This window comes from Arachis hypogaea, chromosome 10 (genome assembly GCF_003086295.3).
Source record: "Arachis hypogaea cultivar Tifrunner chromosome 10, arahy.Tifrunner.gnm2.J5K5, whole genome shotgun sequence".
Lineage (NCBI taxonomy): Eukaryota > Viridiplantae > Streptophyta > Magnoliopsida > Fabales > Fabaceae > Arachis > Arachis hypogaea.
This window is the reverse complement of record NC_092045.1, coordinates 116,950,087-116,975,211: the sequence shown is the minus strand read 5'-3', so window position 1 is coordinate 116,975,211 and position 25,125 is coordinate 116,950,087. Positions and strand designations below refer to the sequence as shown.

General features: G+C 32.4%; 4 protein-coding genes across 5 annotated transcripts; 3 read left to right on the top strand and 1 right to left on the bottom strand.

Annotated features, from left to right (window-relative positions):
- The first annotated feature begins 5,105 nt into the window (after positions 1-5,105).
- Positions 5,106-8,821, top strand: LOC112717165 (amino acid transporter AVT6A). The gene is made up of 6 exons (XM_025769269.3): positions 5,106-5,784; positions 5,870-6,364; positions 6,754-6,906; positions 7,329-7,532; positions 7,638-8,103; positions 8,298-8,821. Exons 2-6 carry the CDS (start codon positions 5,935-5,937, stop codon positions 8,434-8,436), a joined length of 1,392 nt encoding a protein of 463 aa, XP_025625054.1. The 5' UTR covers positions 5,106-5,784; positions 5,870-5,934; the 3' UTR covers positions 8,437-8,821.
- A 370-nt stretch (positions 8,822-9,191) lies between these two features.
- Positions 9,192-10,048, top strand: LOC112717167 (nicotinamidase 2). Its single transcript, XM_025769270.2, has 2 exons — positions 9,192-9,533; positions 9,602-10,048. The coding sequence occupies exons 1-2, from the start codon at positions 9,233-9,235 to the stop codon at positions 9,892-9,894; spliced, it is 594 nt and encodes a 197-aa protein (XP_025625055.1). The 5' UTR covers positions 9,192-9,232; the 3' UTR covers positions 9,895-10,048.
- Positions 10,049-10,530: 482 nt separating this feature from the next.
- On the top strand, positions 10,531-11,169 carry LOC112718094 (uncharacterized). The gene has a single exon (XM_025769996.1). It carries the CDS (start codon positions 10,531-10,533, stop codon positions 11,167-11,169), a length of 639 nt encoding a protein of 212 aa, XP_025625781.1.
- A 1,894-nt stretch (positions 11,170-13,063) lies between these two features.
- LOC112717164 (abscisic acid 8'-hydroxylase 2) lies at positions 13,064-19,675 on the bottom strand. 2 transcript variants are annotated; one of them, XM_025769267.2, is made up of 7 exons: positions 18,841-19,675; positions 18,444-18,593; positions 16,872-17,114; positions 16,699-16,788; positions 16,409-16,594; positions 15,862-15,980; positions 13,064-13,408 (listed from the first exon to the last, which is right to left on the bottom strand). In XM_025769267.2, exons 1-7 carry the CDS (start codon positions 19,387-19,389, stop codon positions 13,300-13,302), a joined length of 1,446 nt encoding a protein of 481 aa, XP_025625052.1. In that variant the 5' UTR covers positions 19,390-19,675; the 3' UTR covers positions 13,064-13,299. The 2 variants fall into 2 exon arrangements, with proteins under 2 accessions (XP_025625052.1, XP_025625053.1); XM_025769268.2 differs by lacking the exon at positions 16,872-17,114 and having other exon boundaries at positions 18,841-19,522.
- Between the last annotated feature and the right edge of the window lie 5,450 nt (positions 19,676-25,125).

Genomic DNA, 25,125 nt, shown 5'->3' with positions numbered 1-25,125 from the left:
AATAAATAGCCATTTTTGACCATTAAAGATTCGAATACTAATAAAACTGACAATGAAGAATTGAAGAATTGAAACTAAGGTGATATCCATATAAAATAAGTTTCGATCAACAAAAATGACTATTTGTTAAATTTTTGTTAATAATTTCATAAATACTTATCTCCTTTCCTCTTCATTGTTCATCTTTCTTTCATAACCGCCACCACTTCTGCCGTAAAATCCACCATCCCACTAGATTTATTCCTCTACTCTCACCTCTCCTATCTCGACAAAAACTTCATTATCCTAAACAAATGGTTCGAGTCCACGTAGAAAAAGTGACGCCACATCATAGAGTCCAACATACTATGTTATCAAATTCTGTCAAGACTTGCCAGAGAATTTGACAGAAGAGTTTATATGTCTAAAGAGACGAAGGATAAGAGTTGGGTTGTTATTTCTAATCGATAGGATGTGGATTGTCTAAAATGAAAATAAATAAGGACAAAAAAATATTTTACTCATTATATTAATGTAATTTGATTTTTAGATCTAATAAATTGATTGCAATAAAAAATACTTATATCATGGAAATATATCCTCTTAATTTTTTTTTAACAATTGAAGGAGTAAAGTGTGATCTTTTACCATTAATTTTATAAATGGGACCAAGAATAAATATAAGAGAGAGAACAATAAAAGATTAGAATCACACTTTAGTTACACACTCAATTTTTTTTAACAATTGAAAGGATCTATTTCCCTTATATCATTATTTGTAAGGAGTCTAAAATTAAATATCAAAAGAGCAATATTTTCTTCCTTTTTTTTCTTTCTCTAATTACTTTATAGTATAGATAATAGAGATAGACGATGTTATTATTACTTATCATCTTTCCTTCAAGAAGAGAGATTAAGATATATGTATAACAGATTAATAAGCCAGCATTGTATATATTTTCAAGGTCATCAACTTAGTCTACTTTATAAGAAATACTTAAATAAAAATAAAAATCCACTAAAAAATACATGCTTGTTGAATTCAATATCCTTTATTCGAGTTGGATTTTTTTTAAATAATCGATTAATCGAAATCTTCCAAAAATTTATTTTTATAATAACACTACCAATAGGTTATTGATTACCTTTTCCCCCTTCGAACTCTTTTTCTTCTTATTTTTTTTTTAATACAGGCTGTATATTCAGTATACGCCAAGTATGTAGAACATCAAACCTCATAATCAACAGTCGTCAAACAGAAAATCTCGAAATCATTTTTTATATAAATATCTTGATTAATTAATTCTGCATTCTTATTACTCAGCATGCTGATAGATCATACACTAATGAAACGTCCAATAAGACTCGTTGTTTTGGTTAACCCGTAAAATAAACTAATAAGTAATGAGGGTAGATTTAGTGATTTACTAAGTAAAGAAGTGACACCACATTATTTTTTCATAAACGTGTGGCTGCAATTGCAAGGACTTAAAAAAAGCTTCATGATTGCGTAGATTATAATACTTGTTAATTGTAAGCACTTCCGTCTTATATCAGCTTGGCAAAAAGTAATAATCAAAGAATCAAATATTACTTTAGATAATAATTTATAATATTTTGATTGGTGAATACTTAATTGGCTAATTTTTTTGTTATGGAAGTAAAAGTGGTGATATATTTTAACATTGTAATTTTTGGTATTTTTTAAATGGAGGGTCCGATTTCTGTACCTCAAATTTTTTATTTATTTTTATCGCAAATCGGACGGTCTGATTTGTGTACCTCTCACAAATCAGACGGTCCGATTTCTGTACCTCTACAATCGGATGGTCCGATTTGTGTACTCCAAATTTTTTTAATTTTTTCAACACAAATCGAACGGTTCGAGTACAGAAATCGGACGGTCCGATTTGTGTACCTAAAAATCGGACGGTCCAATTTCTGTACCTTTTAAAAATCAGACATTCCGATTTATACTCCGTACATTAAATCATCCCACATTTTAAAAAAATACCACAGTTGATCACAATTTAAAAAAATACCATTATTAATCCAATATTAAAAATAAAAAATGTACTTTAAGTAAGACACATAAAAATATCCTAAAATTAAAAATATGGTTTAATTTTATAGTTTTTTATAGTTTGGTCTATATTTCAATTAGATTTTTCAGTTTTGTAGTTCAATACTTTTTATATGATATTTAAAGATATGGTTTAATTTTATAGTTTCTTTTAATTAAGTCCTTATGCTAATTTTTTAATTTATCTCCCATAGCTACTTAATAATTTGTTGTGATGATATGATATTTAAAAGAAAATTAATTTGTCGCTTTACCCATAGTTTTTTTTATAGTATTGGCTTAGAATCAAATGTATTTTTTGGTTTTGGTTTTTACGGTATTCCCTAATTCGACAGGTCAAGGACTAATCCATCGCGGTACTGAATTCCATTTAAGGGTTTGTCACTGGCCAATGAGTTGCTAATCCATTGCGGTACTGAACTCCATTTAAGGATTTATCACTGACCAATGAGTTCCTGCATGCACAAGACGGGATTCAAACTCCCGACACTTGATGCATGCATGAGGAAAATAATAAAAGATAAAGTTTATACATAAAAATTAAATTATTTAATGAAATAAACATGTATATTTCGATTAAATTTAAAAGAACCAGAAAAGTTTGATAAAAGAGGACAAATATGTTGGGGTCGTCATATAAATGTATGTGGGGACTTGGAAGCTTTTTAAACTTTGTATCACTCGACTGCATTGGTCGGTTATGGGCCCATAACGTAACCTCTGATTATGAAGGGTATGGCCCATTGTGACATTACCCATTTGTTCTTCCAAAAGTCAAATTAATTAAAAGGCAAATATCTAATAATGTCCCTCCTCAAAGTTCCAGGTTTCGAGTTTCCACCCCAAAGTAAAAAATAAAAAAAATATTCAAGGTTTGTTATCACTTATCAGGTGTCACATGTATTTCCTTTTTCTTATTATTATTATTATTGTTATTATTATTATTATTATTAATTTTTCCCGTTTCCTTTTTGTTTTTCTGGTCATGTTTTCCACGGCTTATACTTCTCTCTCACAATTGCTTAATTTAATTAGGTGGGGACAGAAGAGAAGCTAATTACCTGATTTAGAGAGTAAATTGGATTTACACCACATGAAATAATTACTCACACATCCACTATTGCAATTTCAATCACATTTTCCCTTTCTTTTTCTCGTCATCTGTAAATTAAGTTTAAGAGAACTGATAGGATTAATATAGAAAATCAAGATTGTATTAAAGAAAAAGGTTAGTGCAGTTAGGACCTAATCTGTTATGTTGGTTAGGCTTAACTTGTTGACCAACTCACCAACTCTATTTTGGTATCTCTTAATACTTTTCCATATACATATATTGTACGTGCATGAGACTCGGTAACGAATCATGTTCCAAACTTCCAATACTGAATATCAGTTAGCTTTTCATTCATCTTTTCACAAATCTCATCAATCCTTGTTGAAGAACTAAGCTATCTCAATTACAAAAGTCAACAGAGAATCATCAGCTTGGTTTTCTATAATCTGCTCTTACTGCACTGTGATATGGCTATTTGTCTTTTAGGCCGTTTAATTTCATGAATATTTTACAGGTAAAAATTTACTTATTCCCAATTTAAATTGTCAAATTAATTGATGCATTATTTTACCTTGTAAATTAATTGATTCAACAGAAATTCTTAGGAGGTAACATGATTTCAAAGCGAGAGACAATGCCTTTGTATTAAATTATTCAAAGTTACTTTTTCATCAATCATGCTACCAAGTGCCGTAAAGAGCTGTCAAAAATGGTAAATCTTGAGTGGTTGGATAAAAATTAAATTAAACAATAATGTATGTTGACACATACCAACTATTTTTTTAAGAAAGAAAAGAAAAACTGGTATGTGAATATAAACATTCAAAGTAGATGAAGGATTAATCTAGTATAATATTAGGAGTAAACGTAACTTACTTGTAGAGGTCTTCCTCGCTCCTTAAGAATGTTCAATCTTGTTTGAGTGTTAATATATATAGTGCCGTGGCGCGTGAGGGGTAACACCATTATCATTATGTATGTCCATATTTCATAACGCTTATCCAATTTGAATGGCAAATAGGATAAGCACCTTCCCCATGTATATCATCATATCATCACTATTTGCATTGCTATGCGCTCATTTCATATGAATTTCTCTCTATATAAATACCAAAAATTTCGTCATAGATCTTCTCTTTAGATACATTATTTTTTTCTTTCATTACATGTATGATAATAATGCACCATTGCCAACAAAACTCTAATGTCTGGATCTGTTTGATCGATCGAATTTCTTTAGCTAATTTAACTTAAATGTGAGACATATATATATATATATATATATATATATATATATATATATATATATATATGCAATAATTTTAATTTTAAAATAAAGATATGAGTAAAATCTTTTTTGATTGAACTTTGAACATGAAAATGTCAATTTAAGTTGCCCGGTCTTGTATGAAAATTAAAAAATTAAAAACGGTTCCACGCACTCATCTCTTCTTGCTATTAAAATTATCACTCTTGATTAAAAACATTTTCTATAGCATGGCATGATTCATATAAAATTTATATTCTGTTAAAGTTCTAAATGGATAAACAATTTAAGATATTTAAATGTTGCAAACAGACAAAAATATCGTTGAATAAAAGAGTTAGCACTTATTTTTCAATTTTCAATAAATATACGCATTGCTTATTAATTTTAAAATTTTTTATTTTTAAAAATAAATTAATAATTGTATAAGAAAAGATTTATTAGTTTTTCTATTTTTATTTAATAAAAAATGGCTCAACATATACTTTACTATTGGCACCCTAGTAATTTATAAGTAAAAGTGTATATAACCAAGAATAGTTTTATTTTCATTCTTTCTCTTTTAAAGGATAAAAAGGAGGAGAATATTTAATTATTAGTTAGGATTTTTTTATTTGACTTTTGTTAACTACAAATGTTTTGGTAATATAAATTCATGACTCAATTTATAATAAGAATAATATAAAATAAATGGATCAATAATTCAATATACTCAAGAAATCATAAGTATGTGGTTACTACTGTCTACTAGTACATGGAAGCACAGCAGCAGTAAAACTTGAGTTTTCACAGATTTGATTTGATTTGCTTAAAACTGTTAACAGTGATTCGTGTGTGAGTGTCTTGTCCTGTTGGATTTGTCTTTGTCACATGTCTCAGCAACTTGCCTCCGGGCCATGCTAATACCATTATTCAATTTTGCATACAATATTCCATAAATTCGTCTCCAAAATATTGATTGCGTGTATTTTTCTTTCGTTGATTAATTCTTCTATAATCTATAAATAAAGCTAATTGGCCACCACAACCACTAAAAATCTCTCCTTTTCGTTTCTTCATTTCTATTTTCTTTTGGGTCTCTGCTTCCTCATTTTCAGTCTCAAGTTCTGCCCTTTTTCTTTAATTGGTTATTAATTACTTGGCTTCTCTCAATCATAGATCCAATAAATCTCCCAGGAACCACGGGGATTCCCTGCTTCTTTCGCTGAAGCAATAGATTCTGATTCTCGTCCAATATTTGATTTTCTCAACTGGGTTTTGTTGGACTTGTAAATTCTGTGTTGCTGGGTTTCAAAGTTGATTCCTTTTGACTTTTTGGATTCTGGGTATCAACTCTCTTCTTGCTTTCTGATTAGTCTCTCTTGTTGCTGAATTGGGATATTTTGCTTTGCCACTTATCAGGTACCTAACTCAATTGAACTTGATTGCTCAAAGCTTGTATCTTTGTTTCAATTTTTATTTGTTTACCCTTTTTTGTTCTTTACAGAGTTACGAAGCTGAAGCTTCTTTGGATTTAAACTTTCCAAAGCCTTTGATAATTCGAAGCTGAAAATGACGATTGTGAGCACCGCACCTAAGACTGAGAGGAAGAAGTCAAGGAAGAACAAGGCAATAGTTAATGAGAACGCTCCCTTGTTGCCTAAGACTCAAGAGAGTGATGCTGGTTTTGATGATTTCAATGGAGCTTCATTCTCGGGAGCAGTTTTCAACTTGTCAACAACAATCATTGGTGCTGGGATCATGGCCTTGCCTGCAACCTTGAGGGAGTTGGGGATGTTGCCTGGCCTCGCCTTCATAGTCTTCATGGCTTTGTTGACTGAGAAGTCAATTGAGTTCTTGATCAGGTTCACCAGGGCAGGAAAAGCTGTTTCCTATGGTGGCCTCATGGGGGATTCATTTGGGAAATATGGGAAAGCACTTGTGCAGCTATGTGTCATAATCAATAACATTGGTGTGCTCATTGTTTACATGATCATAATTGGTATGCTATGCCCTTTCCTTAATTGGTTTTGTTGTTTGGGTTTATTTAAAATATATGATTGTGTTACTAAAAGGATTCAAGTATAAAGGAGCTAAATACCTATGTGTTCTATGACCAGGAATTATGGTGTCATTTGATCTATTTAGCCGACCTCACCTAGTAGCTAGTGAGATGAGGGTTTTTTGTTGTTGATACATAGGATGGTATGATGTTTCCTGATGTATATAGTTGATTGCACCTAGTGGAACTGGCTGTGGTTAATTTGTTTTTCTGTCATTGTTGTTTTGATGTTAGTTTCTGTTATAGGCTTAGGTTTCGCGTATGAGTTTTTGGAGGCAACAGATCTAAGGCTTTCTAACTAATTCAGTTTTGAATTGGTGATATTGCAGGTGATGTGCTGTCTGGAACATCTGCAAGTGGAGAACATCATTCTGGTATCCTAGAAGGATGGTTTGGTGCACATTGGTGGACCGGGAGGACATTTATTGTCCTGTTTACAACACTGGCTATATTTCTTCCACTGGCAAGCTTTAAGCGAATTGGTTAGAGCTTTAGTCCAAGGAAGATTTATTGAGAACACTGGGAATTCTTAGATTTTGTTGCACAAGTTCTTGTTTTTACCACTGCAGTTACATGCATATAATTGATAACATGTTATTGCTACAAGGGCTGTTCTTTGTCATCAAATTACTCATAGAAGTGTTTGTTGGAAGAGTAACGGCAAAATTAGATTTGCATTAAGGCTTAAGATGACTCAGCTTTCCCCCTTGTTTGTTTGTTAGTAGCTTTAGTTTGTTCATGTTTCTGAAATACCTATTTTATGATAGAAAATTATAACTTCTTGAGGAAAAGTAAACAATAAAGACAGTTATGGACATGTATTCTTATTATGCGTATGATGTTGACCTTAAACATATATTTGCTTAACAAATGGAGGTTTTTGATGCGTATTCTATGGTTGCAGATTCCTTGAGATTCACATCTGCACTCTCAGTTGCACTGGCAGTTGTTTTTCTTGTCATTGCTGTGGGAATCTCAGTTGTCAAGGTTATTAGCGGGGGCATTGCAATGCCAAAACTCTTCCCAGCCATTCCCGATGTGACATCGTTCTTTAATCTATTCACTGTGGTTCCTGTGTTTGTGACTGCATATATCTGCCACTACAATGGTATTATTAAAATTGTGTTTGGAAACTTGGAATTGTGTTAGAGCATGATGTTATTACAATTTGTCATACATTTAACTCAACTGATATTTGACTCTTTTCCTGCAGTTCACAGCATAGATAATGAACTTGAGGACTCCTCACAGATGCAAGGGGTTGTACGCACTGCCCTTGGTTTATGCTCTTCCGTGTACTTATTGATAAGCTTCTTCGGGTATCTTCTATTTGGCGAAGGAACTCTTGATGACGTGCTTGCCAATTTTGATACCGACCTCGGAATCCCTTTCAGTACCGTCCTCAATGATGCTGTCCGATTGAGCTACGCTGCACACCTCATGCTTGTATTTCCAGTTGTTTTCTATCCGCTGCGGCTCAACATAGATGGTCTCCTCTTCCCTTCATCAAGGCCCTTGGTTCTGGATAACTTCAGATTTGCAACAGTCACTGTTGGCCTAATTGGTGTGATCTTCCTTGGCGCAAATTTCATACCTAGCATTTGGGATGCTTTCCAGTTCACCGGAGCAACTGCTGCTGTCTGTCTAGGATTCATATTCCCGGCTGCCATTACTCTTAGGTGAGTTCTGTTGCCTGAATTCAATACTGGATTTGGTTTCCAAAAGTGATTCTTCCTATGTCTTAAGATAAGTATCTACCCAGCAACTGATTTGCACAAGGAAGGCTGTGGCCCTTTTCTCCATTAGAGTCCTGATGCGCTTATTTCGAGTATGCTATTGGTGCTAATCAGTCAAGTGTTTTTTGACCATGCAGGGACAGGTACAACATAGCGACCAAGACAGATAAGATTCTATCTGTGCTGATGATAGTCCTTGCAGTCTTCTCAAACATTGTGGCCATATACAGTGATGCCTATGCTTTGATCAAGCAGAACAAGGGTTCTCGCGCGTAATCCGTGTTGCACGAGCACAAGTTCTGCGAAAACTGGCAGTAGAATCATGGTCAGCCTCTCACATGGAAACAAGTCAAGTGGCAGGGGCAGTTTGAAAATCAGGGTTGAATAAAAATGAGAAGCTACACTCTGTACAAATTTGCTTCAGGAGTGTCGAGAGGCATGGCTTGCACTGTAACATGCATTCAGCCTCCCTTTGTCATGTGCTATCTTTTTGTGAACATGTAATATTTTAGTCCTGCTTGTAGTTTAAGATTCCTCTCTTTTCCCCTGAATTATTTTACTCATAAGTGTAATAAGCTATTGTTGGCATTGTCATGTATTTTTATACAACCTATGAATTATGTTCTATATGCAAGTGGTATGATCCAAGAATTGAACATCACTTATTTGTATGATCTCAGGTATTTTTGTCACTTTACCTTCTCTGCATGAGGGAGGCAAATCTGAAAGAAAACCAGTGCTTGCATAGTAGAATATCTTTTATCTCACGAATAATGTATTTTGTACACTTGAATTAGTATTTATTTGACAATTTAAAATTACAACTTAAAATTACACGATTGTTTAATTTTAGTAGTTAGTTGACAAATAAGCCCAACAGGAGATTAAAAAGTTTGTAATTGATATTTAATTAGGTAATGGTTTAACTGATTTAACTAAATTTTTATTTATCAATTCTTAACTATTATATTTAATTATTAATGTTTTTATTTTCACTTAAGAAGCAACTAGAATTGAATATTATCCACGTATATATAGAGTAGTAGTGATGAGAAATGACAAGTAACTAATAATGGCGTCGTGCTCGTCCTATAGAAAGTACGAGATAAGGAAGAGAGATCCAGAGCCCAAAAGATGCGCCCTCTTGGTCATCGATATGCAGAACTACTTCGCCTCCATGGCCAATCCCATACTCCCAAACCTCAACGCTACCATCGACCTCTGCAGGCACGCCTCCATGCCCGTCATATTCACGCGCCACTCGCACCGCAACCTCGACGACCACTCCATGCTGGCCGAGTGGTGGTCCGGCGACCTCATCCTGGACGGCACTCCCGATGCTCAACTTATGGCAGCCCTCCACCGCAAACCTGGTAAGCTTGGTTGAGTAATTAAATTAGGATGATGTAGGGTTTATGATTGAATATATGGAACGGTGCAGGGGAAGACATGGTGGTGGAGAAGAACACATACAGTGCGTTCAGGAAGAGTGGGTTGGAAGAGAAGCTGGTGGAGATGGGAATTAAGGAAGTGATAGTGACGGGTGTGATGACAAACCTCTGCTGCGAGACCAACGCGCGAGAGGCATTTGTTAGAGGCTTCAGAGTGTTCTTCTCCACGGATGCCACTGCCACGTCGGATGAGGAGCTTCACGATGCCACTCTCAAGAACATGGCTTATGGTTTTGCTTACTTGCTTGACTCCCACACCCTCAAACAAGCCCTCACTCACTAGTTCTATTACTTTAATTATATCTAGAACTTTCCACGAACGAGGTATATGTATATCCAGATCCTACAAATAAATATCGAGGATTGTTAGGTCTAGCAAGTTCATCAATTAGTCTAAAATTATATTTAATGGTATGAAATTATTCACTTCTCTTTTATTAGTTAAGTGTTCGATCAGATTTTAATATTTTTTTATAAATATATGTTGTGAGTAACGTAACCCGTGCATGCACACAACATACAATGCATTCTTGTTTGAACAAACATTATGTCTGCTCCTAAGTAATCAGCATAGGTTGGCATACATGCACGAGTGTGTTGCATATTTAATTTGTTATTCAATAATGAAATTGTCACAAGATGCAGCAACAATCGATATCCTGAACCGCTTACATATCCACACCAAGAAGGTTCCTTTGGACCCAGCTTGTACCTTAGCTGTTTCCATTACACCCAATCATTCCGTACCACATAATTAATTAATAAAGGATACTTCATTTTTGCTTCCTCGTTTTGATCTCAGATCCAATCATTAATTATAAAATAATGCTCTCTCTCTATGGTCTATACTATATATACCAGCTTTAATTAATTTTGTAGGCATAGCCTTATTAGCTTAACTAATTATATAGCCGCCATTATGGGACCCCTTGATTTTAATGCTCTGAAGAAGATGCAGAATTCTGCGAACGAACTGCTTCACTCAGCAGTAGTCCAAGAAGCACTGGTGCAGGAGCGGGAAGAGAAATGGTTGAAAGAGTTGTCGGATTCATGTTTGGGAATGCTGGAGGTGTGCGGAATCTCGAAGGACGTTCTGGTGCTGGTGAAGGAACACCTTGAAGATCTTCGATTCACATTGCGGAGAGCCAGCATAGGGGAGAAGGGAATGGAGGACAAGATGGCGGCCTGCGATTCCTACAGGAAGAAGCTGAAGAAAGAGACCCTCAAGTGTTTGAAATGGCTCAAGGCCAAAAGAATCACTACTCCAAGCATAATGGAGCTGGTGTTGGTTGTTGATGTTCTAAGGGAAGTGAGGTTGACCAGCATCTCAATAGTGGAATCACTACTGTCTCTGATTTCAACACCGTGGTTGGAGTCAAAGTCAAAATCATGGAGGAGGCGGTCTTTGTTCTCAGATGCAATGCTGCTTCAAAGCGCAAACAAGAGGCTTGCAGGGGTTCAGATGGCCATTCAAGATCTCGACCTTGAGTTGGACTGCATCTTCAGGCGTTTGATTCACACTAGGGTTTTGCTCCTTAACATACTCACGCCAAATTGATCAAATTAAACTCAATTATTAACCACTCACTCACTCTATTCTTTCATTTCTTTCAAATAACGTAACTACATTGTCATATTCTGCAATCAATTACCACAGTTAGTAGTACGTACTCAGTTCATTCCTTTATTTTTTTATTTTGATATCAATCAATAATAAATTGTGTTAACTTAAAAACTTATTAGCTAGTGCGTCTTCCAATTTGTCAACTAGATGTATGTATAGAGTAAATTAAAAGGAAAAAGACATCACAAATCACATATACAATGAATAAGATCTTTATTTATCTTTTAAATATGAGGTATATCCCCCACCTCTTAAGCTAGTTCTGATCCAATTATGTTGAGTATCCAATATAATAAGGGAGCCATTTAGATAAAAAGTGCTGAAAACATCTTTTTATAAAGATACTTTTTAATAATTAAAATTTAACATATATAATTGATTAAATCATGTTATTTTTGTCAAAATTAGGCTAAACAAATTAATTTGACTGAAAAATGGTGAATCAAATATTGAATTGGTCTAAATTAATATTATTTTTTATAAAAAATGACTACAATTCGAAAAAGTATAGGGAGCCAATGATCTAAATTAATATTATTTTTTAAACGTCTTTATCTAAATGACTCCATATAATAATAGTACGTAAAATTAATGAATGGTGTTTTTCAGGATAGCACATATATGTGATATTAGCGATGATAAATGCACATATACTCAAAATAAGTATGGAGATTTGTGTTCAGTTATATATAGAGTTAGGTTCTGGAGATCATCCAGCTAGCTAGTTTATCAAACGGGAATGCAGCTATCACAGCACTGTAAAACGTCTTTATGCTGCTGATACACGCAGCAATTTCAACTAACTGATAGGAAATGGGCTTGGCCTTTTCTTAATGGGCCTTCTAGGTACATATCAATTACTGGATTTTGCCTTTGATCTATCGAAGAAAAAATTGGAGCCTGGTTTGGTTTATTTTTTAATGGATATGAATTGTCCCAATTAGACTCAAAGTACATGCATGTTGGAAAAAGTGGGCCAGGTGAAATATAGACAAAACTTTTGCCTTACAATAATTTTATTAGCAGAAAATAATAAAACAAAATGCTAATAAGGATGGAGAGTGGTGTGAGAAATCATGGATCTCTCCTAGCTTATCATGAATGTTTTACTTTTCATGAGACAGAGAACAACATCTTATCATGAAAATAGTTGGGAGATGATTTGTGTCCATACAATGTTGAAAATACATTGGAATTTGCCTTGGATATATATGACAAGAGAAGATTTTAACATGTTAGGCTTGCTTTGCCTATGATGATCTGAACTCCACAAATGCAACAAGATCCTTTAAAACATGACCATTATGCCACGCATGCTGCATTTTGGTGCTCAGACAATGGCCACGTGTACTTGTGGTTAACATTTATCTATGTGGGTCACCACTCATCAAGTTACTGCTTGCTGCATGCATAGCTTGCCATACACCATATCTTATCCATAATCACATTGACTCAGCTAGACAATATATACAAGATACATTCTCAACTCCACACACATTAAGGACCAATCAACGTTTCTTAATCTATTATTCAAAGTTTTGGAATCAAATCAAATTATGTGCTTAACGATAAGATAATATGAGAAGATGGATGGATGAAATTAAATGGAAGAGCAATAAATAATAATTAGGTATTTTATTGAGTGAAAATGCTGTTAAGTTGTAAAGATTGCTGGATTATGAGAATGTCGAATAGAAATCTTATTCATTGGCATTTCATATGAAACAATATGATGTCAAATCTTCAGTGATCATTTGACATACATAGGTAATATTGTTGTTACTAAGAGAAACAGAGAGTGATCCATCTAAATTTGTAGAGAGAGAGAGATTTTAAAGTTCGTTATAATTAATGTAGAGTAACATATTGTTTTTAATTTACATAGAATGTTATTTATATTACATTTCTGAAGAAACATACAATAAGGCCTACTATATATTTCTACAACAAAAGAAAAAGAAGTGATTATTATTTAGTGACTAGTGTGAGACAGGGGACAAGGAATTTTGGCCCCACTTTGCTAACATTTTGTGAAGTCTTAACAAACGCAAGAAAGTTGCAAATTTAGGTAAAGATGTTGTTTCTGCGGGTAATCTTTACTGGTAAGCCATGTTTGGGCACTGGAAAAGGACCATACTGTATTCCATCACCATTATTTCCCACAACTTGCCACCTAATTATATAAAGCAACAATCAAATTAAAGGGGTCAGCATCAATACAAATTTGACAAAATCTTTGATAACTTTGACTCTTTTGCCAAAACCATCACATTATTATTATTATTATTACCTTTGAAAATTTCTCCATGAACTCACACTTGTACTTATATTAGTTAAGATAGCTTCCATGAAATATTATAAGTTTCTAACACTATTCTCTAATTAAGTAGTCAAAATAATGAACACAAAAAAGTATAGTCATAGTCTCATTACTCATAGGCATATATTTATTTTACATTCTACATTAAATTAACTCATCTTAATTACTACTAAATTAAGTGTGACCAAATTAGATGATAGTAAAAATGAGTTAATTCAATATAAAATATGTAAAATGAATTATTTAAACATTTAATACGAAATACTTAGAAATGTCAGAGTCACATTCCAAATTAATAATATCTTATAGAATAAGGACAAGGTGAAATATGATGTGGTGTGTAATTGTGCAGAACTATGTGTGGTATCAAGTAAAACTTACTCCCTTCAAATTTGACTTCTCTAACATCATGGAGTTTGTCTTAGCTTGGTTTGATCAAGCTGGCAAATTGCTTGGACTATCTTCAAAAATTACTATCATCTATCACATGCATGCCATAATTCATTTTTTTTTTGTGGGATTAATATTTTTGTTTTTCATCCCCCCTCTTCCCCTTTTTTTGACCGGAAGAATTCATGTTTGAGAAGGAACTTAGCTTGATAAACAATTTAAAACAGAGTACACTAAAAAAAGAATAAAAACACGAGATTGAATTGAAAAGGGGGACGGATCGGAACATATTATGTTACCTTAGTACCTAACTAATTTTTTGTATTCTTTAAGAATTTTCTATTAGCAACTATAAATTTATTTGATGTACGAAGTTTACACGTAACTTAAGAAAACTTGTTGCATATTTATATAGTGTTGGTATCATTGTGAAAAAGAAAGGCATATCTATTTTATTAGTACTACCATTCTATATATGATTGAAAGGGACCTTCAAGAAGTGTGATGTTTTGAGTAATTGTAGACAAGCCTTTGCCTGTTAAACTAAATGACAACAAATTTTGATTGGCCAATATAGTAGAAATAGTGATCAGTGTAAAGTCCCACTCATTTTGATTAATTGACCATCAACAAAGATTAGGAAATATCTATTTTTAGCTTAATTTGTGGGTTTTATTTCATAGGCTACTCAAATATCTACATTAGGAGCTTAATTAGAGAATTAACTTTTTTTAGGTAATATCAATAAATTTTATTAAATTGTTTTTTATTTTTAAATTTTAAATTTTAAATATTAAATTTTAAATTTTATATCTTAAATTCTAAAAAGATAATATTAAAAAATAAAATTTCAATAAAAAATAGTTAATATTCACTAATTAATTAAAAGTTAGTTCATAATTATATCATTAAATAATACTAACTCTTATGGAAGATAATTTCTAATTCCTTTTTAGAATTGGAAAATTTGTAAGTTAAAAAATAAAGTTAAGTAAAAAAAATTGTACTTAAATTTCTAAAAAAGTGTGCATTTTACAAAATATTTTTATTTTTAAAATATTTTTATTATAAAAATTAAATAATAATTTACATTCTTGATTGTAGCAATATTCTTGGAAATAGTAGTAGCTTATGTTTATGCATGCATGGCGACAAAAGCCATGCATGTTTGCCACGTATATGTATGAAATACGTAAACAGTTTAAGGTCGTCTTAAAATCCGGGAGGTCGTGGCTACTTCTTACTGAAGACTTGTATGTCATCAAAACCACATGCCAGTAGTTAATAATATATGCTGAATAATATTTTAATATAAGCATTCATATATAAATAAAAACCCTATATTTATGAAGGACCACTTCCACATCTTAAGGAACACAGTATGTAATTATAGGACCACCCTCATTGATCAATTTTCCCATTTTTTTATTTTTAATATTGGATTAACAATGGTGTTTTTCTAAAATGTGATCTAATGTGATATTTTTCTAAAATGTGGGATGATTTAATGTACGGAGTACAAATCGGACCGTCCGATTTTTAAGAGGTACAGAAATCGGACCGTCCGATTTTTAGGTACGCAAATCGGACCGTCCGATTTCTGTACTCGGACCGTCCGATTTGTGTTGAAAAAATTAAAAAAATTTGGAGGATCCGATTTGTGTACTCCAAATTTTTTAAATTTTTTCAACACAAATCGGTAGGTCCGATTTGTGTACTCCCATAGTTTTGAAAAACACAAAAAATCACCATGTTAAAGTATAACACCCATTTTATTACCATATTAAAATTTTTTAGCCCAATTTTCCTAAAGTCAATTGAGAGAGATCTGAGTAGCTGACAAACTAATTATGCAAAAAGTTCATACAAGATCCAAACTAATTAATTGTATTATTGATGGAAAGAAATATAAATACCTATATGAAATAGTGAGATGATGAAGGAGGACAAGAAGCTCAAGCTTGGCTAGCTCATTCCCTGGACAAGAATGGATTCCATTTCCAAATGGCATGTATGTGTTTGGTCTCGGTGGCACCTTCACCGTCACATAAACAAACTAATTAACAAAAGTCAACCCTCTTTAATAAACATATATCCACTAGGAAAAATTTAGGAGCCCGCAATTTTATTAAATTCTGACCAGCATATATCCAGCAAAGAAGAATAAGTCATTGAATGAAATACCACATCAATCTCACACCATTGAAAGCATTATTAATGACTATTTGATAGCTACAAATCATAAAAATTGTTGTTTCTAACGCTCCTCATATCCACTATGTACATGAAATAGTGTTACGTTGTACTAGCTAGCTAGCGTACAAATATAGGTCACGTGTTATAAAAAAATATATAGATGAAGATTCAAATAGGAAATGAAAAAGACTTTACCTAAGCATTGATTGATAACCTTATATATGCTTCTCACATTGAAGATTAGATTTATAGAGACACAATATATACCTCGAAGCGTGAGGGGTCGAATTTGTGTGGTTGAGGGAAGAAATCAGCAGAATGGTGAATGCTTCGGAAGAGTGGAAGGACCTTCCAGCCTTTGGGAATGTAGTAACCTTGAAGCACCACATCTTCCACTGCTTCTCTGAATGTGAATGACAGTATGCTTGCACTTCTCAACGTTTCTTGGATTACCTGATCAAAATTAAAATATACAGTTATACACATACATATATTAATAAATTGGTTTATTTAATGCATTAAAAATTAATTCAATGATTGATTAATTAATTTATTACCCGAGTAGTGAGTGGCATCTGCCTGGTATCATCCCAAGAAAGTCCACGATTTTGTTGAGCTGTTTTGATCTTGATTCCTTCGTGTTCTTTCTGTGAAAGTTATTGAAAATTAGGATTGATGAGTAGGTGATGAGAAATTTTGAAGGATTATATAGAAAGAGAAGGCATATTACTGTGACAGCTTCTAAGAGAATGGGATTGTCGTGTAAGTATTTGAGAAGCCAAGTAAGAGCAGTTGCAGTGGTGTCATGTGCAGCGAAGATAACACCAATGAGATTATCAGAAACCTGAGAATCAGAGAGTTTGTATTTTGCTTTCGCTTCCAGCAATTCTCCCAATATCCCTCCACCAAGCTCTCCACTTTCTTTTCTTCTTTTTATTAACCTCCCTATACTCTCATCTAGAAGCTTCCTTGCCTTCGTTCATATTTATCAACAATTATTAATTAGCTGATTACTTCTATATATAGGTCTTTATTTTTTTATTTTTGTACAATAAATGCACTATTTTATGCACATTTTCACTATCTATTTGAGTCTCTACCAATTAATTAAACACATAAGCCTCTCATCAAGCTTAGAATCATAAATATTTTAATATGATAAATTATTCTTCTAACCTTTACCGTATCTAATAATTAACAAATTACAGTTTTTTTTTCCGTTAAATAGGAGTTAACTATCAAAATCAAATAATGATATTATTATGTCTTGTTATATATCATGTCTAAAATAAGTCAAGTTTTTAAAGATTTTATCGATTATTAGTTTTGGTGAAAATCATAAATGGCATTTTTTTTCTTTATTTAAATATATAGCAATTTAATATCTATTTATAATATATAAAAGCTGATACCAATTTTTTCTACAATAAATTTAAGCCATCTTTTTTTTACTAATGATACCACATCAGCAATTCTAATGATTTGGCAAAAGATTAAAATCAACCAATCATTATTTAGTAAAATATTTTTAAAAGATTAAAACAAAAAATTTGTATTTATTATTATTCAATTGAAACATCAAGTACTAATTAAATGTAATAAATATATATTAAAAATGTTATAATAATGATAATTATAAAAAATTTCAGTTACAAATATTCAAATTCTACAACTTATACATATTAAGACTCTTACTACTTTTTATTTTTTAATCTCTTATATTAATTGTCAAAAATTTCTTAAATTTAATATAACATTTTTATATATTTTTCATTCTCATTCATTATTTTTTTAATTATTTACAAAAAAAACGCAAGAGGTAGGAAATTAAAATTCCAAGGGTTAATGAATGCAAAACACATAACTGTAAAGAATGGTAGAAAATTAAAAAATATTTTAAGTAAAGATTAAAAAATATCAATTTATGTCCCAAATATCTAAAGAATAAAAATAACATTAATATATGCAAACATATAAATAGAATGCAAACAAATAAAAAAATAAAAAACTATTTTTTAATGAACAAATTGATTATATAAAATAAAATATAATTGATGATAAGACATAGTATTTATATGACATAGTTGTTAAAATAATAAATAAAAATAACATTACTTCATCGTAAAAATATAATTTTTTTAAACTAATATTTATATATATATATATATATATATATATATATATATATATATATATATATATGGTATCATATACCATTTGAGCTATAATTTATTGGCAAAAAAAATACCCTTATTTACTTAAAAGAAGTAAAAGCTCAAAAAAAGAAATTTGTGATAGATACCTTGATTGCTTTCCAATAGGAAGTTCCAGGAATATGTAAGGGATAAGAGTTGTAGCCTTTCTCGAAGCATCGATACAGTTTGCATATTTCTTCTATTTCTACCTCCATTGTTCTACCAAAGGCCGATATTGCAGCCACTTGGAAAGCATACTATATATAACAAAAAGAAAATAAAGGTACATATACATACATTAATTCTATGCTTGGGGATAATAATAGGAGAAAGTCTCACGCCATACTTTTATTAAAATTTAATCACTATCTAACTAATAAAAAAAATGTATAATTTTATATCATTAAATATAATCTCATATCATTAAAAATATTAATAATAATTAATTGATAATTACATTTCACAAAATGTGCTGGTCCTCTAGCACTATTGTATAATATATACCTTTTTCATCTCTTGCAAGGTGTTGATGGTTTTGTTGGTCCAAGTAGGCAACAAATCGAGGAGAATATGCTCAACCTCGGAGACAGAGTTCTTGATTTTGGAGAGCAAGAAAGAGTTTTGAATGAGTTTCTTGAGCATGGAGTGATAGGTGCCTTGTTGGAAGAACACAGCTTGGGGGCCTATGAGCTTCTCTTTGCTGGGTGGATGTCCTGCTTTGAAGAGATGCGCGTGACTCACCAGCACCGCTCTTGCCGCGTCTGGATTTGATATCATCACGCACGGGCAGCCCAGTATGTGCGTCTTGAATATCTGCCCGTATTTTTTCTGTCTCTTGGAGAAGAAGGAATTTGGGTTTTGAGTGTAAAGTTTGAGAGTTTCTCCAAGAAAGGGCCAGCCCATAGAACCGGAAGGCAAGTACCACTCTTTATTATATTTGAACCGCTTCCTCCATTGGATTTGGAGGAATAATCCTCCTATTATTATTATCATTGAAAACAAGGACACATAATAATAAGCAGGATGGGTAATAAAGCATGAAATAAGTTGCATGATGGTGGACTTGATACAGCTATATATACTATATAAGTAGCTAGGTGCAAGCAATAAAGAGAGAGGTTTAATTTCGTGCTATATTGTGTGGCCAATTAAGTTATGCACTATAATAGGAAGAATGAGATTGAATTATGTAGACCACGGAGATATATAGGCTATATATATACACAGAGCCACAGAAATAGAAAAAAAGAAAAAGAAAAGTATTAGTAGTCGGTTAAGTGAGCGAATATATGAGGTTATATTATATGGAAAATTCTAGGGTGCTGATCATATTATCAGCATGGGATGATGATAATGCGTGGCAATTTGAGAATGTGACACTTGGTTAATACTTCTTCTTTTCGTTAATGTTGTTTATTTTCCATTCCATCACTTTTCTTAGTTATAATTAACGAAACTGCTAAGTATTTTTGGTTTGTGGGCTGATAATGAACTATAGTAAATTAATACTTCATACGATTTTCAATAAAAAAAGAAAACATTATCCCAACTAAAAGACATAAAATTTTTTTATTTGTTTAATAATTAAAATTCACTAAATAATAGAGTTTTTTTTAAACTTTGAAATACATAAAATAGATGATTTTATTTTATTTAAGAATTTCAATTAACTTATCCTTATCTTTTTAAATATATAAAATGTCAAAAATATCTTTTTTTTATATAAATAAGTGTCTAACAAAAATAGTTTTATCAAAGATAGAATTATTTACAAATTAAATGAGAATTTAATATATTGAACAGTAATTTCAATCCAAAAAATAGAATTCAATTCTACTTATATATTAAAATCATTCCAAATCAAGAAAGAAGAAATTAAATTCTAAATAAAAATAAATTCTTTTCTTCATAGAATGCAATCCTTATCTCATATTAAAAAAATTTTCACACACAATTTTTAAAAATACAAACTTATCAACTTGATAATTTTGTGTTGATAATTTTATGTGTTGATAATTCTTTGTAGATTATACCTTTAATTTGGTGTGTTGATAATTTTGTATTTTCAAAGAGTGTGTTTGATTTTTTTTTTTTTAATATGAGATAAGGATTGTATTTTATGAAAAAAATTATTTTTATTTAAAATTTAATTTTTTGATTTGGAATGATTTTAATATATATATAAGTAAAATTGAATTCTATTTTTTGGATTGAAATTACTGTTAAATATGTTAAATTCTTATTTGATTTGTAAATAACTCTATCTTTGATAAAAAAAATTTGCTAGAGACTTATTTATAAAAAAAAAGATATTTTTGACATTTTATACCTTTAAAAAGATAAAGACAAGTGAATTGAAATTCTTAAATAAAATAAAATCATCTATTTTATGTATTTCAAAGTAAAAAAAGAAAGTTCTATTCTTTAGCGAATTTTAATTATTAAACAAATAAAAATAATTTATATTTTTTATTGGGATAATATTTTTTTTATTGGAAATGGTATGAAGTATTATTTATTATGGTCCATTAACAGCCACAAACCAAAAATACTTAGGAGTATCATTAATCATAACTAAATAAAGTAATGAGAACGGAAAATAAACATCAACAAAAAGAAGAGTTATTAACTGTCACACTCCCAAGCCGCCACGCATTATCATCATCCCATGCTGATAATATGTATCAGCACCGTAGAATCTCCCATATTATATTGGTGCAGGTGGTGGTTTTATAGAGCGGCAAATCGGAGTTGGGACATGCGTCACCACCATTGTGGGAACACCTTGAAATCAGTTCCTCTTTTTTCGTCCAAATACAATCATCTTCTAACATGCTTTTATCATTTAGAACCGACTCTATACCTGGAGAAAATATCTTTGAACACTCAGATTTTTTCTTATTTTAATATCAATTTTATTTTGATATTTATCTATATTGTCATTCGAGTAACTTAACTGTTCACAGACACTTTAATTTTATTCATTTCTAGCTATTCAAATATTATCTCATTATATTTTATGTAACAAAAAAGATTTGCTATATATATAGCGAATATTACAAAAAGAGAAAAGCTTTTTGTATATTGATATCTAAAAAATTTTCTGCAGTCTATTATTGTTTATGAAAAAATTTAATTTGTTTTCACGGTGCCAAGCAAAGAGGAAACATTTGTCCCATCATTTGCAGACTTGAAAAGGTATTTAAGTTGGAATACAAAGATTATCTTCAAATGTGATGATAGGTATGGCCACAAATTTAATGTGTGTATGGAATTAGTTAGAAAAGGAGCTAATAGAAGAAATAAGAAGATACCTCGTATAGGGAAAGAACAATACTATCAGAAGAAAAGCGGTGGCTCTTCTACCCATGATATACAACAATAAGAAGAAGGAAGGGACCATCTCAAAAGAAAAAGAATATATGATGGCAAAAAATTAAGAAATCAGTAATAATGATCAATAATCAATTTTATATGAGAAAAATCAACAACTTTTAAATACACTTATTAGTAAGGAATCTTCGGATACCCAAAAAAAATTCTTTTAGACTTTGGTTGGTGGTAAAGAAATCCCAAAAATAACAAGTAGAAAATTGGGGATAAAATACCAAAAAAAAATTTAATGACGTAGCTAGAATCAACCTGAATTAAATGGAGAAGATCAAACTATAAATTATGTCATCAATAATTCTAATAGAAAAGTGAAAAGAAAATCTAATTCTAACTGTTATCGTCAGCAAATCAAAAATGAAAATCAATAACGTAGCCGAAAAGTGAGGTTATTGAAGAATTTCACAAGCATTATTCTTTGGGAGTAGGATTGAATAGAAGTAGAGCGACGAGTCATATCAAAAAGTTTTTAAAGTGTGTAAACAAAAGGCTCTGCTAGGGTTTCGACGGAAGAAATCAATTTGGTTCAATGGAGTGCAAAGAAGGTCAAGTCTCGTGAGGCCTTTGATCCCCATCGGAAAAGAAACTGTATAGATTTGCTGATTCATAACTCCCAATTTGTTCACATAAAAATTGAAGATAGGAATTCAGTGCAGTGGTTGCTAACAGGCATCTATGGGAGTCCTAATAGGAGTTTCGGAAAATCGCTCTTTGAGGATCTTCACATTATTGACAGGTATGCCAATTTGCCATGGTGCACCATTGGCGATTTTAATGCTATTTTGAATTATCATGAACAAAGTGGAGGGTCCCCCTTGCGGTATGGAGGGGCCTGCCGTGAATTTAATGCCTGAATGTGGCCTTATGGACCTAGAGTACTCGAGATGTCCGTATACATAGAAAAGAGGTTCTCTAATGGAAAGGCTTGATAGGAGGGTTTCTAACCTTGACTGGCAAATCACCTTTCCAGGGGCAGTTATCCAACATTTATCGAGTCTGAAGTCTGACCATTCTCCTCTCCTTTTGCGCCTTACTTCCCAGGGTGCAACTAATATGGGAAGGAGCCCTTTCAGATTCTTAGCCGTTTGGTTGGTTCACATTGATTTCAATAATGTCATTAACAGAGGTTAAAATCTTCAAGACTCTTGGAACACTTGTATGGAAGATTTCTAGCAGGAGTTAAAGCTTTGGAATCATAATGTCTTTAGCAATATCCATCGCAAGAAATAAAAAATTTTGAGGAGGCTTCAAGGCATTAAGAATAGTCTCACTATGAATCTGAATCCTTATCTGGAGAAATTGCAGAGGAAGCTTTGGATGGAGTATGAGGAGATCTTGGCCCAAGAGGAACTGTTCTAGTTCCAAAAGTCTCGCATTGTTGTTTGGGGACTGTGACACTAAATTTTTCCATGGCTCCACTATGGCCTGCAGGAGGACTGGAGGAGAAATCGGATTGAAGCTTTGCAGGATGATAATGGGTGCTGGGTGCGTGACCGCTTAGCCCTGGAAAGAATGGCTACCACTTAATTTCTATAGTCAACTTTACCGATGATGTTTCAGATACGCCCTTTGTCTTGAGAAATAATTTCCCTCTTCTGGATAGAGATGATCTTGTGAGTATTGGTAGTAAGATCTCTCGTATGAAAATAAACGACGCTCTGTTCTCTATGTGAAGTCTCAAGGCTCCAGGGAGAGATGGAATACAGGCAATTTTCTATCAGAATAAGTAGGACAAGGTGGGAACCGACCTTTGTAGTCTGGTTGAAAGGATTTTTAACAGGCCCTTGGATGTCTGGGATATCAATGAGATCTTGATTACCCTTATTCTGAAGGTCAAGCCTACGGTCACGTTAAAGCAAATGCATCCTATTTCTCTCTGCAATGTTTCCTATAAAGTTATTACTAAAGTTTTATCTAGGAGGTTGAGAAAAATCATGAAAAAAGTAGTGAAGCCAACTCAAAGTAGCTTTGTTCCGGGGAGGCATACCTCGGATGACATCATTATTACCCAGGAAGTCATTAACTCCATGCGAAAGAGGAAAGGAAGGAAGGGTTGGATAGCTATCAAGATCGACCTTCAGAAGGCATATAACAAACTAAAGCGGAGTTTTATCAAGGACACCATGCAAGATATGGGCCTTCCGGAGCATATGGTGGATATCATTTATGCTTGTATATCGACCGATAGGATGAGGGTTTTATGGAATGGAGAAACCTTAGAGGAGTTTGCCCCCACTAGAGGTATTCGGCAGGGAGATCCACTCTCACCTTACTTGTTCGTTCTATGTATGGAACACCTTTCTCACCTTATCAGTGCGGCAGTTGAGCTGGGATTTTGGAAGTCAATTAAGTTGTGTAAAGTGGGTCCAGCCCTCTCCCACCTTTACAGCCTTGAGAAAGTATTCAAGCTGGAATATGAAGGACATCATCAAATTTATTTCAAGGGTGGTAGGTATGGCCACAAATTTAATGTGTGTTTGGAATTAGTTAGAGAATGAGCTAATGAAAATAAGAAGGTACCTCATATAGAGAAAGAACACCACTGAGAGGAAGGCGGTGGCTCTTCCACCCGCAACAAATAACAGGAAAAGGAAGGAAAGAAAGGACAATCCCAAAAAGAAAAGATCATATGGTGACAGAAAATTAGGGAATCACTAATAATGACCAGTAATCAATTTTAAATGAGAAAAATTAACAACCTTTAAATGCACCTATTAGCAAAAAATCTGCAGATATAAAAAAAAATTCTTTTGGACCTTGGTTGGTGGTAAATAAATCTCAAAGAATAAACAAGCAAAAATTTGGGAATAATAATATCAGCAAAAAAAATTCAATGACGTAGCCAGAATCAACCTGAATTAAATGGAGAAGATTAAGCTATAAATGATGTCATCAATAATTCTGGTAGGAAAGTGAAAAGAAAATCTAATTCTAACGGTTATTATCAGCAAATCAACAATGAAAATCAATGATGTAGCCAAAAAATAAGGTCAATGAAGAGTTTCACAAGCAAGAATATAGTGAAAACAAATTTAGAAATTAATAAGAAAATTATTGTCCAACAGCTACAAAATAAGAGTCTAAGACATACTAAGATTGAGAATACACCAACTCCTAATGAGAACATGAAGTTTGACACTAACGTCAAGAAAAAAGAAACTATGCATAAGAAATATTAAGACCAGTTTAAGAATAAGATTTACCTTAGCCTCTAAAAGAGACGTTTCATCTCCATTAACAGTGTCCTTGATGCTCACTCTAACTCTCTTATCAATAGGATCATGGGAGGAAGACCTAGAGCGTAAAGCTCGAAACACTACAAAGACAAGTCCCCTAAAATTATTAATAACAATTAGTAGGTTGCATTGTCATAATGAAGAAAGCCAGTTGCATGGCTGA

What these genes read in the sequence shown, in the direction of transcription:
- LOC112717165 (XM_025769269.3), top strand. Translation starts at nt 5,935, where the DNA reads ATGACGATTGTGAGCACCGCACCTAAGACTGAGAGGAAGAAGTCAAGG. An exon ending in TGTTTACATGATCATAATTG is followed by an intron (nt 6,365 to 6,753) that starts GTATGCTATGCC and finishes GTGATATTGCAG; the next exon opens with GTGATGTGCTGTCTGGAACA. An exon ending in ATATATCTGCCACTACAATG is followed by an intron (nt 7,533 to 7,637) that starts GTATTATTAAAA and finishes CTTTTCCTGCAG; the next exon opens with TTCACAGCATAGATAATGAA.
- LOC112717167 (XM_025769270.2), top strand. Translation starts at nt 9,233, where the DNA reads ATGGCGTCGTGCTCGTCCTATAGAAAGTACGAGATAAGGAAGAGAGAT. An exon ending in AGCCCTCCACCGCAAACCTG is followed by an intron (nt 9,534 to 9,601) that starts GTAAGCTTGGTT and finishes GGAACGGTGCAG; the next exon opens with GGGAAGACATGGTGGTGGAG.
- LOC112718094 (XM_025769996.1), top strand. Translation starts at nt 10,531, where the DNA reads ATGGGACCCCTTGATTTTAATGCTCTGAAGAAGATGCAGAATTCTGCG.
- LOC112717164 (XM_025769267.2), bottom strand. Translation starts at nt 19,389, where the DNA reads ATGCAACTTATTTCATGCTTTATTACCCATCCTGCTTATTATTATGTG. An exon ending in CCTATTGGAAAGCAATCAAG is followed by an intron (nt 17,115 to 18,443) that starts GTATCTATCACA and finishes ATATGAACGAAG; the next exon opens with GCAAGGAAGCTTCTAGATGA. An exon ending in AGATGCCACTCACTACTCGG is followed by an intron (nt 16,595 to 16,698) that starts GTAATAAATTAA and finishes AATTTTGATCAG; the next exon opens with GTAATCCAAGAAACGTTGAG.